The sequence below is a fragment of the Rhinoraja longicauda genome, chromosome 7 (assembly GCF_053455715.1).
Source record: "Rhinoraja longicauda isolate Sanriku21f chromosome 7, sRhiLon1.1, whole genome shotgun sequence".
Taxonomy (NCBI): domain Eukaryota; kingdom Metazoa; phylum Chordata; class Chondrichthyes; order Rajiformes; family Arhynchobatidae; genus Rhinoraja; species Rhinoraja longicauda.
The window spans coordinates 71,870,224-71,886,011 of NC_135959.1; the positions used below are offsets into that span (position 1 = coordinate 71,870,224).

The window sequence follows — 15,788 nt, forward strand, 5'->3', positions numbered from 1 at the left end:
TTAAGAATAAGGGGTAGGCCATTTAGAACTGGGATGAGGAAAAACTTTTTCAGTCGGAGAGTTGTAAATCTGTGGAATTCTCTGCCTCAGAAGGCAGTGGAGGCCAATTGTCTGAGTGCATTCAAGAGTGAGATAGATAGAGCTCTCAAGGATAGCAGAGTCAGGGGTATGGGGAGAAGGCAGGAACGGGGTACTGATTGAGAATGATCAGCCATGATCACATTGAATGGCGGTGCTGGCTCGAAGGGCCGAATGGCCTACTCCTGCATCTATTGTCTATTGTCCGAGTCCGCGTTACCACACAAATCTGTGTCCAACACCTGAAGCAAATGTAGACACAAGGAGCTGCAGATGCTGGTTTACAAAAGGACACAGAGTGCTGGATTAACTCAGTGGGTCAGGCAGCATCTCTGGAGAACATGGATGAGTGACATTTCAGGTCAGAAACCTTTCGCGGTCCAATTGTAGACTTATCGTTTCAGACTAATCAGCCTGAAGGATTCCGACCCAAAACGTCAGCTGGCTGTATTCTCCACAGAAGCTGGCTGACCCGCGGAGTTACTCCAGCACTTTGTGCCCTCGTATGAAGCAATTGAGCCGGAAGCATCTCACGAGCAGGCTGAAGGGTTTACTCCACATGGAACAGTTGGATATTTACGTGAAGCGAGAGTCTTCTTGCAGTATTTGCATCATTGATTTTTCGGAGGGCATTATGACCTTTCGTATGGTATGGAGCACTCCGTTCCGTCCTTCCCGACTGCCTCTCACCATGCACGAATTCTCAATGCAAACTGCCTGCCGCAAAACAAATATAAACTCATGTTACAGCTTTAGAGGACTTTGGTCTGGCCGCATTTGGAGCATTGTGTGCTGTTCTGGTCGCCCCATTACAGGAAGGATGCGGAGGCTTTGGAGAGAGTGGGTGCAGAGGGGTTTACCAGAATGCTGCCTGGATTAGGGGGTATTAGCTGCAAAGGACAGACTTGAATTGTTTTCGCTAGAATGCCGGAGGTTGAGGGGAGACTGATAGTATATAAATTTATGAGAGGCACACTTAGGGTAGACAGTCAGAACCTTTTACCCAGGATGGAAAAGTCAAACACTAGTAGGCATAGCTTTAAATTGAGAGGGACAAAGTTTAAAGGAGATGTGCAGGATCCAAGGTGATCGATAGTCAGCGTGGACCCGCTGGGTTGAAAATCCCGTTTCCATGCTGTATCTTTCAATCTTACAAAAACAAGTCCCTTGCATCCCTCCTCTTTCCCTTCACCCCATTCCCGTCCACCCACATCCCTCTCTCTGGCTTCACATTTTCTCACCTTATCCGACACCCTTTTGTCTCCTTTTCACCTCCAGCCTTTGCCACTTACTCCACCCATCTGCCAATCACCCCCCTCGCCTGCATCCACCTATCACTCCCCAGGCTTTGTCCCGCCCCCACCTCTCTGTTCCACTCCCCCCCCCCCCTCCTTAACTCCACCAGTAAGAAGAAGGGTCCCGACCCGAAACGTCACCTGTACATTCCCTCCACAGATGTTGCCTGACCCACTGAGTTCCTCCAGCACTGCGTGATAAGAGTCTTGAATGCAATAGCATTTGGAGTGGGCCCCTTTATGTAATGAAATCTGGTCTGGATTTGCAAAGCAATTGACCAAGGAATTGAATTAAATCTTTGAATAACTGCAGTAATCAACCAGTCCAAAATTGTTCAGATGCATACAATTCAATAAACTCCTACCAAATTTACTTAACGAAGAAAAATGTCTGTTGCAGAAATAATTTGTGGTGCAGTGGGTAGAGCTACTACCTTTCATGGCCAGAAACCCGGGTTCAATCCTGACTACGGGTGCTGTCTGTTAGGAGTTTGTACGTTCTCCCCGAGACCTGCGTGGGTTTTCTCCGAGATCATTGGTTTCCTCCCACACTCCAAAGGTTTGTAGGTTAATGGGTTTGGTATGTGTGGGATAGTGTTAGTGTGCGGAGATAGTGGGCCTAGGGGACTGATTCTGTGCTGTATCTCTAAACTAAACTAAAATACAAGACTGAAGAAACTATTTTGAATTAAAAATTCCAATTGGCAATGTGTTTTCTGCACAGTTTTTATTGCAGACTTTTGGTAAATTAAGAGCCCTTCTGCCCCCTAATGTCATAACATTTTAAAAGTTGTACTTGAAAAGCTTTTATTTCACCAGTTTTCTTAATCACATAATATTATCATTCATAGAGCAATCAGGTCATAGACTGGTACAGCATGGAAACAGGCCCTTCAGCCCAACTATACTACAAACTCTCTTGGTTGCATTAGGGACTTTAGGCTTTTGTTTTGCACTAATATTGGGGTTATTTCTAATTTATTGAATGGTTTTATTTTGTATAATTATGTTATTTATGAGTAATGTGCTTAGAGACCTGTTGTGCTGCTGCGATCAAGAATGTCATTGTTTCATTTTTGGTACATATGGCAATTAAACACTCTTGATTCTTGCCCACCTGGACCGAGATACCCCATCTATGCTCGTCTCCTTTGCCCATGTTTGGTTCATCTATATACTAAGACTCTTGTTTCTTTGTTCGTTTGTTCCTGAACTACAGCCAAAACGGTACGCGACAATTTTAGGCCCACCTTACTCACATTTGGTGCTAATGGAAGAAGTTTCATTGAAATCGGTGTTATATTTTAAAAGTTATTCACATTTTAAAGTTTAAATCTATCTCCTGGGAGGGGGGAGCGAGGGAGGGAGGGGGGGAGTGAGGGGGGATCGAGGGAGGGAGGATAAGGGGGGTTGAGGGGGGGGTGCGAGGGGGGGGGGAGGATAAGGGGGGTTGAGGGGGTGGAGTGGGGGGGGGGGAGGGGAAGATGGCGGAATGGGGGGAGGAGGGAGAGGGGGGGAGGAGAGGGTCCTACACCAATACAGAAGAGGTTCGGGCCCAACTGGTCCACTTGGTCTATATATAAATATAAAACATTTCCTGCGAATTCTGAAAGATTATACTAAAAAATACAGCTTTGGACACTCAATCTTTAGAAAGAAATATATAATAATGTTTCAGATCTGACACCATTTATACACTCCTAATCAATCATCAATAACTATGATCTTCTATGGACCGTGTCTATGGTTGCACTATCAACTATGGTTTTGTACTGCTATGGTTACCTAGTATTATGATTATTATTTACATATTTGACTGCATTTTATTGCATTAACGGGAGGGAGGGATGGAGGAAGGGAGGGGGGTGGAGGGAGGGGGGGAGAGGGGAGGGGGGTGGAGGGAGGGGGGGAGAGGGGAGGGGGGTGGAGGGAGTGGGGGAGAGGGGAGGGGGATGGGGAGAAGGGAGGGGGAGAGGGAGTGGGGGGAGAGGGGAGGGGGGGATGGGGGAGTGGGGAGAAGGGAGGGGGAAGAGGGGAGGGGGAGTGGGGGGGGGGAGAGTGGGGGGGAGAGAGGAGGGGGAGTTGGGGAGGAGAGGGTACTGCACCAATGCAGGAGAGGTTTGGGCCCAACAGGTGCACTTGGTCTAGTAACTCTTTAAACCTTTCCAATCCATGTACCCTTCCACATGTCTGTGTTTTTTTTAAATAAACTTGGCAAGTAAATGTCATGAGATAACTAGATATTTATAGGTTTAACTAAAGCACGGTGGTGCAGCGGTAGAGTTGAAGCCTAACAGCACCAGAGACCAGGGTTCAATCCTGACTATGGATGCTGTCTGTACGGAGTTTGTACAGCATGGAAACATGCCCAAGTCTGTGACTGCATGGGATTTATCCGGGTGCTCCGTTTTCTTCTCACACTCCAAAGATATACAGGTTTGCAGGTTAATTGCCTTTGGTAAAATTGCAAACTGTCCCTGGTGTGTAGGATAGTACCAGTGTACGGGGTGATCGCTGGACAGCGTGGACTCAGTGGGCTGAAGGGCCTGTTTCTGCGCTGTATCTCTAAAGTCTAAAGTAAATCACTGGTTAACCCATATCCAAACCTGGGCCAATTGTTCGCTCATGGTAGAAACAAGGAACTGTAGGTGCTCGAGTTAAATGTTATACCAAAGATAGACACAAAGTTCTGGAGTAACTCGGTGGGTCAGGCAGCATCTCTGGAGGAAAAATGATGAGTTCCAGTCTGAAGAAGAATCCCGACCCAAAACGTCATCCATCCTTTTTCTCCACAGGACGTTCCCCTCCTCTCTCCAAGAGTTCAGCAGCGTCCTCTCTCACTGCTCCCCTTCTGTGATTCCTCCTTCCCTCCGAAAAAATCAGTCTGCAGAAGGGTCTCGACCCAAAAATTCACCCATTCCTTCTCTCCAGAGATGCTGCCTGCCCCGCATCCTTTTTCTCCAGCGCTGGGTTACTCCAACACATTGTGTCAATCTTTGGTAGCTTATGGTTCTGGACCAACTCGTTGCCAACATCAGCAGAGCAGAAATGAGGAGCTAGCTGGAAGTCACATATGTCAGTGTTCCTGATCTTTTGAACACAACACATGCAGTCTGCGGTGAGGAGGAGATGGGACGTAATGTCAAGAGTCAAGGACTAAGAGTTCCATTACAGGAAGGCTCTGCCCCAGTGTCCAAAGCAAACCCAGTGTGATGGACGGGTATCACTACAGTACATTTTGTCCGCTCCACTGTGAAATCTCCTCAAGGTAGGTCTACTTTGAAGAAGTTCCCCTCCTTTCTCACTGCTCCCCTTCTGTGATTCCTCCTTCCCTCCGAAAAAATCAGTGTGCAGAAGGGTCTCGACCCAAAACGTCACCCATTCCTCCTCTCCAGAGATGCTGCCTGCCCCGCTGAGTTACTCCAGCGTTTTGTGTCTACCTTCGATTTAAAGCAGCATCTGCAGTTCTTCCCCACAGTGTGATCGACCCTGCAGATCTGTGAAGAGGAAGAGCAGCCAAGCGAACTGAACCTGTCACAGGATGGTGCACATAGAGCACCCAGCGGCACAGTGGTGCAGCGATAGAGCCATTGCCTCACAGTGTCAGAGACCCGGGTTCGATCCTGACTACGGGTGCTGTCTTTGTGGAGTTTGCACTTTCTCCCTGGGACTGTGTGGCTTTCCTCCGGGTGCTCTGGTTTCCTTCCACATCCCGAGGACATGTGGGTTTATCGGTTACCTGGCCTCTGTAAATTACCACTAGTGCAAGAACGTAGAACTAGTGAGTGCATGGTCGATGGGTGGTATGTACTTGGGCATGTTTCCATGCTGTTTCTCGAAACATACTGTCTGGCCTGTAACCACCAAGCCTTGTTCTCAATTTCTTCATTTCAAATCCAATTTTCCACCCTCCATCCTTCAGTAGCTTCAGAAATCCCTCGTCCATTAACACGTGACTATGATCTATTTCTTCCTCAGAAACTAGTTTGTTTAGTTTAGAGACGCAGCTTGGGAACGGTCCATTCGACCCACTGGGTCCGCACCAGTCCGCGGCGATCAGCTGTTCACACTAGTTCCACCCTACAGACTAGGGACAATTTACCGAAACCAATTAACCTACAAACCTAGTGTAAGAAAATAACTGCAGATGCTGGTACAAATAGAAGGTATTTATTTCACAAAATGCTGGAGTAACTCAGCAGGTCGGTCAGGCAGCATCTCAGGAGAGAAGGAATGGGTGACGTTTCGGGTCGAGACCCTTCTTCAGACTGATGTCAGGGGGGCGGGACAAAGGGAGGATATAGGTGGAGACAGGAAGATAGAGGGAGAACTGGGAAGGGGGTGGGGAACAGAGGGACAGAGGAACTATCTAAAGTTGGAGAAGTCAATGTTCATACCGCTGGGCTGCAAGCTGCCCAAGCGAAATATGAGGTGCTGTTCCTCCAAACCTACACGTCTTTGAGATGTGGGAATAAGCCAAAGCACTTGGAGGAAACCCACATGATCACATAGAGAACATGCAAACTGTGTACAGACAGCAGCCGTAGTCAGGGTCGAACCTGGGTCTCTGGCGCTGTAAGGCATCTACTCTACCGCTGCTCCACCGTGCCTGTCCTGTTTTTAATCCTTGCTGTGCACGCTCTGGGGATCGCATGTGGAAATGTTGGCCTCCCATACTTACAGTGCGGTAGACAAAGACTCTGAGGAATTTCCCTCCGAGAGTTTCCAGCATTTGGCCGTTGTACAGTTGATTGAGGACCACCTTCACTTTCAGAATATGGTTGCGTAGCATTACTTTCAGAATTCTCTGATCGAAAGCCATAATCTCCTCTGTGGAAAGACAGGGAAGATGTTACATTAAGAAGTAAAACAAGGGACTGCAGATGCTGGTTTATAAAAAAAAAAGACACAACGTGCTGGAGTTACTCAGTGGGTCAGGCAGCATCTCCTTAGAACATGGAGAGGTGACGTTTCAGGTCGGGACTTAAGACTACTTCTTAGGACTACTCTGGCCCGAAACATCACCTTTCCTGTTCTCTACAGATGCTGCTCGATCCGTTGAGTTACTTCAGCACTTTAAGGTGTTACATTAAAACGGGAAAGTCAGAAAAGCAAAGAAGAGACCTGTATTGACTGTGATATCACTAACATAGAACACAGCACAGTACAGCAGAGGAACAGGCCCTTCGGCCCACAATGTCTGTGCCGAACATGGTGTTAAGTGAAACTAATCTCCTCTGCTTCCATGTGATCCATATCCCTTCATTCCCTGTAAACCCTCGAGTCTTTGACATTTCCACCCTGGGATAAAGGGACTGTCTACCCTATCTATGCCTCTCATCATTTTATATACTACTAACAGGTCTCCCCTCAACCTCCGCCTTTCCAGAGAAAACAATCCAAGTCCGTGCAACGAATGCCCCCTAAATCCAGGCAGAAACACATTGTCCACGTGTGACAATGGTAGAAGAATCACTATCCTGCGCGGAGCGGCGGTGGTAGGAGCTGATGGCATGGCGCTGGGCCAGGCCTACCCCTTACTTCATCCATCCAGTGCCGCCAGGCCTTAATGTGAGGAAATAAGAAACTGCACATCGCCTTGAGCCAAGATCGGACTTTTCAGAGACTTGGAAGTTGCAACCCGGTGACTGCTAACGGAATCAAGGGGTATGGGGAGAAGGCAGGAATGGGGTACTGATTCTGGGTGATCAGCCATGATCATATTGAACGGTGCTGGCTCGAAGGGCCGAATGGCCTACTCCTGCACCGATTGTCTATGCTTCTATGACTCTCTGGGTGATGCTTCAGAAGAGGGTCTCTTGCCTTCACGAACAGTGTGAAGTGACTGGATAGCACGCAGAACAAGCTTTCACTGTATCTCTGTACACGTTACAGTGAATAATCTATACACAAATGTGCTTAAAAGAGCTGTCCTGAAAATTTAGATGCAAGAAACTGCAGATGCTGGTTTACCAAAAAAATACGCAAAGTGCTGGAGTAACTTAGCTGGTCAGGCAGCATCTTTGGAGAATATGGATGGGTGACATTTTGGGTCGGGACCCTTCGACTGAGGTGCTCCAGCACTTTGTGTTTTTTTTAATCCTATACACTTTGTCGGTAACCCATTCTAACCAAGCATTGACACTACTCTCAGCAGAAAGTAACCATTTATAGCACTAATTCACAGCCATTAATGTGCTCCTATCAAATTCTCCCATGTCTGCTACTTTAAATAAGGCAGTAGATAGTTTGGAGTAACTAGCTTCGTTTGGAATACCTAACCATTTTAACTCCCCTTCCCATTCACACACTGATCTTGCTGTCCTGGGCCTACTCCATTGCCTGAGTGAGGCCACACTAGGGTTGCCAACTGTCCCGTATTAGCCGGGACATCCCATATTTTGGGCTAAATTTGTTTGTCCACTACAGGACCACCCTTGTCCCGTATTCGGCACGGGGGCACTGTTGGCCTGGACACTGTAGGCCCACGAGCCGCTGTAGGCCCGGACAGTGTAGGCTAACGGAGTGTGTTCGGGGAGCGGGGCTGAGTGTGTTCGCCTAATGGAGGTTTAGTAGCAAGCCGCCTCCCGGCCCGAGCGGCCGTCATTGGTGGAGCGGGAGCATGTAGCCGCTGGCTGGGTGAGGTCACATGGGGCACAGGCGGTGACATCACCTTTTGTCCCTTATTTGGGAGTTGGAAAGTTGGCAACCGTAGGCCACACACTTACTGGAGGAGCAGCTCCTCATGTTCCGCTTACAACCCAACATGGTGGCGCAGCGGTAGAGTTGCTGCCTTCCAGCACCAGAGACCCGGGTTCGATCCCGGCTACGGGTGCTGTCTGTACGGAGTTTGTACTTTCTCCCCGTGACCTGCGTGGGTTTTCTCCGGGATCTCCGATTTCCTCCCACACTCCAAAGATATACAGGTTTGTAGGCTAAATGGCTTGGTATAATTCTAAATTGTCCCCAGTGCGTGCAGGATAGTGTTAGTGTGTGGAGATCACTGGCTGGTACGGACTCGGTGGGACAAAGGGCCTGTTTCCACACTGTATTTCTAAACTAAACTAAACTCTAGCTTCACAATTCACAACACTTCAATCCTTTTGTCTCACACCTGTTTTAATCTCTGGCCTTTGTCCAACCACCTGCCTATCAACCCCCAGCGCCTCACCTGTGATCACCTATTACCTGCTCGGCTTTGCCCTGTCCCTCGTCTCTTCCAGCTTCCACCCCCTGCCCCCACAATCAGTTTGAAGAAGTGTCCTGAACTGAAACATCACCTGTCTATGTTCTCCAGAGATGCTGCCTGATCCGCTGAGTTACTCCAGCACTTTGTATCTTTTTTTTAAACATGTCTTTTAAAAGACATTCTGGCCCTCCATCACAGTGGGAAGGGGACTGGAGGAGACTCACTGTGATGGATGTTTCTTTTTTTGTTTTGTGTTGGTTTGTGATTGTGTGTGTAATTTGCATATTTTATTGCTCTTATTGTTGGACTGTGAGTGATGAAATCTCGTCCAAAAGACTTGTTTCTTTTGGATGACAATAAAGGTAATTCTGATTCTGATTCTGATTCATATGCAGTTCCTTGTTTCTGGCTGTCCCTTATGACTTCGAAAGGCCAACCAGAGAAATGTCATGTATAGGAAGGAACAACAGATGCTGGTTTAGACCGAAGGCAAATGCAAAGTGCTGGAGCAACTCAACGGGTCAGGCAGCATCTCTGGAGAAAAGGAACAGATGACGTTTCGGGACCAAACCTATTTTCAGATATTTCATGCTGGGAATAGATGAGTACAATAAATCAGGCAATTTTCCCAGCGTTAATGGAGAAAGTGACGCAGCTCGGTGTAGGAAAAGTTTGACGTGACCGTTTACCGTTGAAGGCTTCATTGAGAGGAACGAGGAGCGTGTAGTCGGCATCAGTGAAGACAGCAGATAGTCCAGTGTCCTTCACCAAGTCGGAGAACGTCGACTGCTTGCTGCTCACCAAATCCAGGATCTGCATCGCTTTTAAACGCAAAAAGGAAAATCTTATCAGAGAGGATTGATCAGCAGTGTTTCAAGACTTTAATATCTCTAATGGCCCAGACGTCCACAAAACATCAGCACATAGTCATGGAACATAGAAAATAGACCATAGACCATGGAACACAGACCATGGACCATTGATCAGTACAGCACAGTAACAGGGCCTTTACCCCACAATGCCCGTGTCAAACATAATGCCAAGACCAGGTCTTATCTACCTCCACACAATTCATATCTCTAAGAAGGCATAAGGTATGCTTGCTTTTATAGGTCAGGGCATTGTCTGTGCCGAACATGATGCCAAGGTAAACTAATCTCCTCTGCCTGCATGCCATCCACTTCCCTCCATTCCCTGCATATCTATGTCATAGTGTCATAGGGACCTACAGTGTGGAAACAGGCCCTTCGGCCCAACTTGCCCTCACCGGCAAACATGTCCCATCTCCACTAGTCCCACATGCCTGCATTTGGCCCACATCCCTCTAAACCCATGCTACCCATGTATCTGTCTAAATGTATCTTGAACGTTGTGATAGTACCTGCCTCAACTATCTCCTCCGGCAGCTTGTTCCATACACCCACCACACTTTGTATAAAAATGTTGCTCCTCGGGTTCCCATTAAATCTTTCCCCTGTCTCACCTTAAACTCTATGGTTCTCCAGTTTAGTTTAGCTTAGTTTAGTCAAATAATTTGTATTTAATATTTTTTTCTTTAATTAAATTAAATTATTTCATTATAAAAATAAAATATATCAAACAACAATTATTATTTTGTTGCATGCTAACCAGTCAGCAGGAAGACTATACATGATTACAATCAAGCTGTCCACAGTGGACAGATACAGGATAAAGGGAATAATGTTTAATGCAAGATAAAGTCCAGTAAAGTCAGATTAAAGATAGTCCGACTTTCATAAAACCTCAGTGCAAGGGCACGGTGGCGCAGCGGTAGAGTCGCTGCCTTACAGCGAATGGAGCGCCGGAGACCCGGGTTCGATCCCGACCACGGGTACTGTCTGTACCGAGCTTGTACGTTCTCCCCGTGACCTGCGTGGGTTTTCTCCAAGATCTTCGGTTTCCTCCCACACTCCAAAGACGTACAGGCTTGTAGGTTAATTGGCTTGGTAAATGTAAAAATTGTCCCTAGTGGGTGTAGGGTCGTGCTAGTGTGCGGGGATCGCTGGTCGGCGCGGACCCGGTGGGCCGAAAGGGCCTGTTTCCGCGCTGTATCTCTAAACTAAACTAAACATAGAATCATAGAATACAGAACATAAACAGTAGAACCCAGGAACACAAAATCTGTGCTGAATATAATGCCAAGATAAACTAATTACATCTGCCTGCACATAGTCCATATCCCTCCATTCCCTGCATATCCATGTGCCTACCTGAAAGCTTCAAACTTCTCCACCATCCCCAGTAGCGTGTTCCAGGCACGCACCGCCCTTTATGTAAATAAACCTGGCATGCACAACTCCTTTAAACGTTGCCCCTCTCACATTTAAAGCATTTGTTTTTCACACCCTGGGATCAAGGTTCCGACAATCTATCCTATCCATGCCTCTCATAATTTTGGATACTTCCATCAAGTCTCCCTCCAACCTCTGATGTTCCAGAGAAAACAATCCGCCTGTCCACCCACTCCCTGTAGCTGATACCCCTGATGGAGACATTATTCTCATTAACCTCCTCTGCACCCTGTCCAAAGCCTCCACATCCTTCGTGTAATGGGGGTGACCAAAAATGCATGCAACACTAAATGCAGCCTAACTAAAGTCATACAGCGTGAATACAGGGCCTTCAGCCAAACCTACCACACTTTGTATAATAAAGTTGGGTTCCCATAAAATCTTTCCCCCTTCCCCTTAAACCTACTGGTTCTTGATTCCCCTACTCTGGGTAAAAGACTCTGTACATTCACCCTATCTATTCCCCTCATGATCTTATACACCTCTATAAGATCAACTTTCATCCTCTTGTGGTACATGGAACAAAGTCCTAGTATGCCAAAACTCTCCCTGTAGCTCAGGGGCTCGAGTCCAGGCTCGAGTCCTTGTAAATCTTTTCCATCTTAACAACAATTAAGTCTTTCCTATCCATGTACCTGTCTAAATGTTTTTAAATGTTGGGATAGTCCCTGCCTCAACTACCTCCTCTGGCAGCTCGTTCCATGCACCCACCACCCTCTGTGTGAAAACGTTACCCCCTCAAGTTCCTATTAAATCTTTCCTCCCCTCTTCTTAAACCTATGGTTCATGATTCTCCGATCCTGGGTAAAAGACTACATTCACCTTTTCTATTCCCCTCATAATTTTATACCTATATATCGTAGTAAAGAATTGTAATTCTGCACCTTGTCACTGCAAAATATTTAACAAATTGCCTTTCGTATAATCGGCATTGCGGCACGGTGGCGCAGCGGTAGAGTTGCTGCCTTGTAGCGCTAGCAGCGCTAGAAACCCAAGTTCGATCCTGACTACGGGCGCCGTCTGTACAGAAATCCCTGCAACCTGCGTGGGTTTTCTTCGAGATCTTCGGTTTCCTCCCACACTCCAAAGACGTACAAGTTTGTAGGTTAATTGGCTTGGTATAAGTGTAAATTGTCCCTAGTGGTTGGAGGGTGGTGTTAATGTGCGGGGATCGCTGGTCGGTGTGGACCTGATAGGCCGAAGGGCCTGTTTCCGAGCTGTATCTCTAAATTAAACTACTCATATGCTTATGTGACCAACAGGTTTAAGAACAGCTTCTTCCCAACAACCATCAGTCTCTTGAACACTGCACAACACTAACAAAAGCATCGGGATGCAAGGAACTGCAGATGCTGGTTTACAACAAAAAACACAGTGCTAGAGTAACTCAGCTCCTCCAGAGATGCTGCCTGCTTCTTGGTTCTTGGTCCTCCAAAATATTCCAAATGGAACTGCCTGACCCGGTGAGTTACTCCACCACTTTGTGTTCTGCTCATGATTCTAGCATCTTCAGTTTCTTGCACCCCTGCCTCTCTTTGAGGTTTCTCCTCCACATCATCCCTTCAGTCTGAAGAGCCAAAACATCGCTTATCCAGGTCCTTCACAGATGCTGACTGACCTGCTGAGTTACTCCAGGACTTAGTGTTTTACTTGTATTGACCTAGTTGACATCCAAAAAAAACCCTATCACTCGCATCTATTTCTCCCCTTTCGCCTCCCACTCCACCAACATTCCTTCCTCTGGCTTCACAATTTGCAGCTATTCAATCCCTTTATCTCACACCTTCTGTCTTTTCATCTCCGGCCTGTGTCCAACCATTTCTCCCCTTCACCTGCGTTCACCTGCCATGCTTTGTCCTGCCCCTCCTCTCTTCCAGCTTTCTCCCAGTCCTCCTACAATGTCTGAAGAAGGGTCCTGACCCAAAACATCTCCTATCCATGTTCTCCAGAGATGCTGCCTGGCCCACTGAGATACACCAGCATTTTGTGTCTTTTTTAAATTAAACTTCAACTCGTTTTGAACCTAATGGGAGAAATTTATTGTGCTCGCGGATTTATTTGTGAAACTAGAAAAGTAACAGTTCCTTTGCAAAATGTAAAAGGGAAAGGAAGGCACAGACATTCATTCATGTTCATAAGATCTAGGAGCAGAATTAGACCATTCGGCCCATCAAGTCTACTCCGTAATTCAATCATGGCTGATCTATCCTTCCCTCTCAACCCCGTTCTCCTGCCTTCTCCCCATAACCCCTGACACCCGTACTAATCTGGAATCTATCTCCACCTTAAAAATATCCACTGACTTGGCCCCCACAGCCGTTTGTGACAGTGATTCACCACCCTCTGACTAAAGAAATTCCTCCTCATCTCCTTTCTAAAGATTCATCCTTTTATTCTGAGGCTCTGGCCTGTATTCCTACTCTCCCACTAGTGGAACCATCCTCTCCACATCCACTCTATAACCGGTTGCTTAAGCAGGCTGTGATCGATCATCATTTACCTGCGTCAGGAATCAGCACCTTGTTGATTAGGTGGATCACACCATTGGTCGCTACGATATCTTTGCGGTTGACCATTTTCTCTCCGTTCACAGTCAGGCTGTCACCTTCGCAGCCGATCTCGATGTTTGTTCCTTCCAAGGTGGCGTAGGCCGCACCGGACATGATCGCTTCCGAGCAGTGGACGGTGTTCAGGATGTGGTAATTCAGCATGGCTGGAATAAAGGGGCCGAGGGTCAGACGAGAACGGAACGTCACCAACACTCACACCCCCACTCTCACCTTCAACTCCGCTAAATGTTAAGCTGCACCACGGACTTCGGTCATTGCTCCATTGTAGACACACTGGTCAACCTGAGGAGCACCTTCAGCAACAGACTGGTTCCACCAAGAATGCCACAGGAGATCCTTCTTCCCTGTGGCTATCAAACTGTACAACGCCTGTTAATTTATAATTGTAACCATTGGATTTAATTGTGAGAAACATCATCATCATATAAATTGTCTGGTGGCCTTATGGTGGTGGAATAATGAATGTGTGGTGGGATAGTCTACCTCTTCTGTCGTGGGGTAGACTGACACCCCCCCACTCCCCCCAATCTTTGCACATCCCCAATCTTTTCCACTCGTCACTTTAGTTTCATGTTTCATGTATCTTCTGTTTTATGACTGTTGGCAGATCAATTTCCCTCCTGGGATTAATAAAGTCCTATCGTATCATATAATTAATCATATTAATTTATTGTACTGTCGATTGTTGTACATTTATCTGAGTGCTGTCGCTCGTCATTCTCAAGGTATTTGTAGCAAAGAACAAGAATAGTCCAAATTAACTTTCGTTAACACAAAGTGCTGTGGGAACTCAGCGGGCCAGGCTGCACCCCTGGTTGGAACGACGAGGCGGTGTTTTGGATCAGGACTCGAGCAGTTTTCAGATTCCTGACCCGAAACGTTGTCTGCCCATTCCCTCCACAGATGCTGCCTGGCCCGCTGAGTTCCTCCAGCACTTTGTGTTCAGTTCAGCATACTCACACATTCATTATTCCACCACCATAAGGCCATCAGACAATTTATATGATGATGATGTTTCTCACAATTAAATCCAATGGTCACAATCTATATACTAAAACTCTCGTTTGTTATCTTGTTTGTGACTGAACTTCAGCCAAAACGGTACACGATAGCGCGACAATTTTAGGCCCGCCTTCCTCACCATTGTCACTTTAGTGATAATGCAAGTAGTTTTATTGAAATCAGTCTTATCTTTTTTAAGTTATTCACATTTTAAAGTTTAAAAGGAGAGGAGGGGAGGAGGGAGGGGGGAGTGGGGGAGAAGGGAGAGGGGAGGGGGGGTTGAGGAGAGTGGGGAGTGGGGGAGGACAGGGTGCTGCACCAATGCAGGAGAGGTTTGGGCCCAACGGGTCCACTTGGTCAAGTTATAAATTAATCCTTTGATCCTAAAAAATTATACAAGACCACAAGTGATAGGAGCAGAATCAGGCCATTCAGCCCATCAAGTCTGCTCTACCATTCAGTCATGGCTCATCTACCTTTCCCTCTCAACCCCATTCTCCTGCCTTCATCCCGTTACCTTTGACATCCTGGCTAACTCTGTTAACCTCTGCCATGCAATAATCAACTTACCTTTCATCGCCACGTCGTCACTCAGGATGCGTTCCAGAACCTCCCGTGGCACATTATCAAAAGCTTCATTGGTTGGAGCAAAGATTGTGTAGTGTCCACCTTTGCCAAGGATTCCAAAGAGTCCGGAAGCAGCTGCAGCAGCCTAAAGAGAGAGGCGATTTGGACAGAGCGCATTACTATTTACAGTCCTTGACATTAGTAGGCTTTTGCCCAGGGCAGGGGAATCTAGAACCAAGGGACATAGGTTTGAGGTGAGAGGGGAAAGATTTAATAGGAACCTGAAGAGCAACCTTTTCCACACAGAGCGTGGTGTACACATGGAACAAGAGGCTGGGGGGTGATCTTATAAAGGGTGTGTAAAATCATGAGGGGAATAGATGGGGTGAATGCACAGTCTTTTACTCAGGGAGTAAGGCAATCAAGAACTAGAGAACATAGGTTTATAGTGAGGGAGGAGAAATTGAATAGGACCCTGAGGGTAATTTTTTTCGCACAGAGGGTGGTGGATAAATGGAACAAGTTGCCCCTCAAATTTGCCTCTCAGGTTCCTGATAAACCTTTCCCTTCTCACCTTAAACCTATGTCTCTGGTACTTGATTCCACTATCCTGGGTAAAAGATTACTTACGATTGATTTGATTGTATTGATGTATAGTATTTGATTGGATGGCAGGCTAAACAAAGCTTGTCACTGCACCTCGTACAAGTGACAATAATAAACCTAACCTTAGATGTTTCTAATGAAACAAGGAACTGCAGATGCGGGTTTACAA

At 46.8% G+C, this 15,788-nt stretch overlaps 1 protein-coding gene across 7 annotated transcripts in view; it reads right to left on the reverse strand.

Annotated features, from left to right (window-relative positions):
• The window catches only part of LOC144595601 (periostin-like), an 83,696-nt gene that overhangs the window by 34,079 nt on the left and 33,829 nt on the right, over positions 1-15,788 (reverse strand). For all 7 annotated transcript variants that reach the window (XM_078403173.1, XM_078403172.1, XM_078403169.1 and 4 more), the window contains exons 7-11: positions 15,017-15,158; positions 13,375-13,587; positions 9,252-9,383; positions 6,055-6,203; positions 659-795 (exon numbers count right to left, since the gene is read on the reverse strand). In XM_078403173.1, coding sequence (XP_078259299.1) covers positions 659-795; positions 6,055-6,203; positions 9,252-9,383; positions 13,375-13,587; positions 15,017-15,158 — 773 coding nt within the window. The remainder of the gene's footprint in view (positions 1-658; positions 796-6,054; positions 6,204-9,251; positions 9,384-13,374; positions 13,588-15,016; positions 15,159-15,788) is intronic.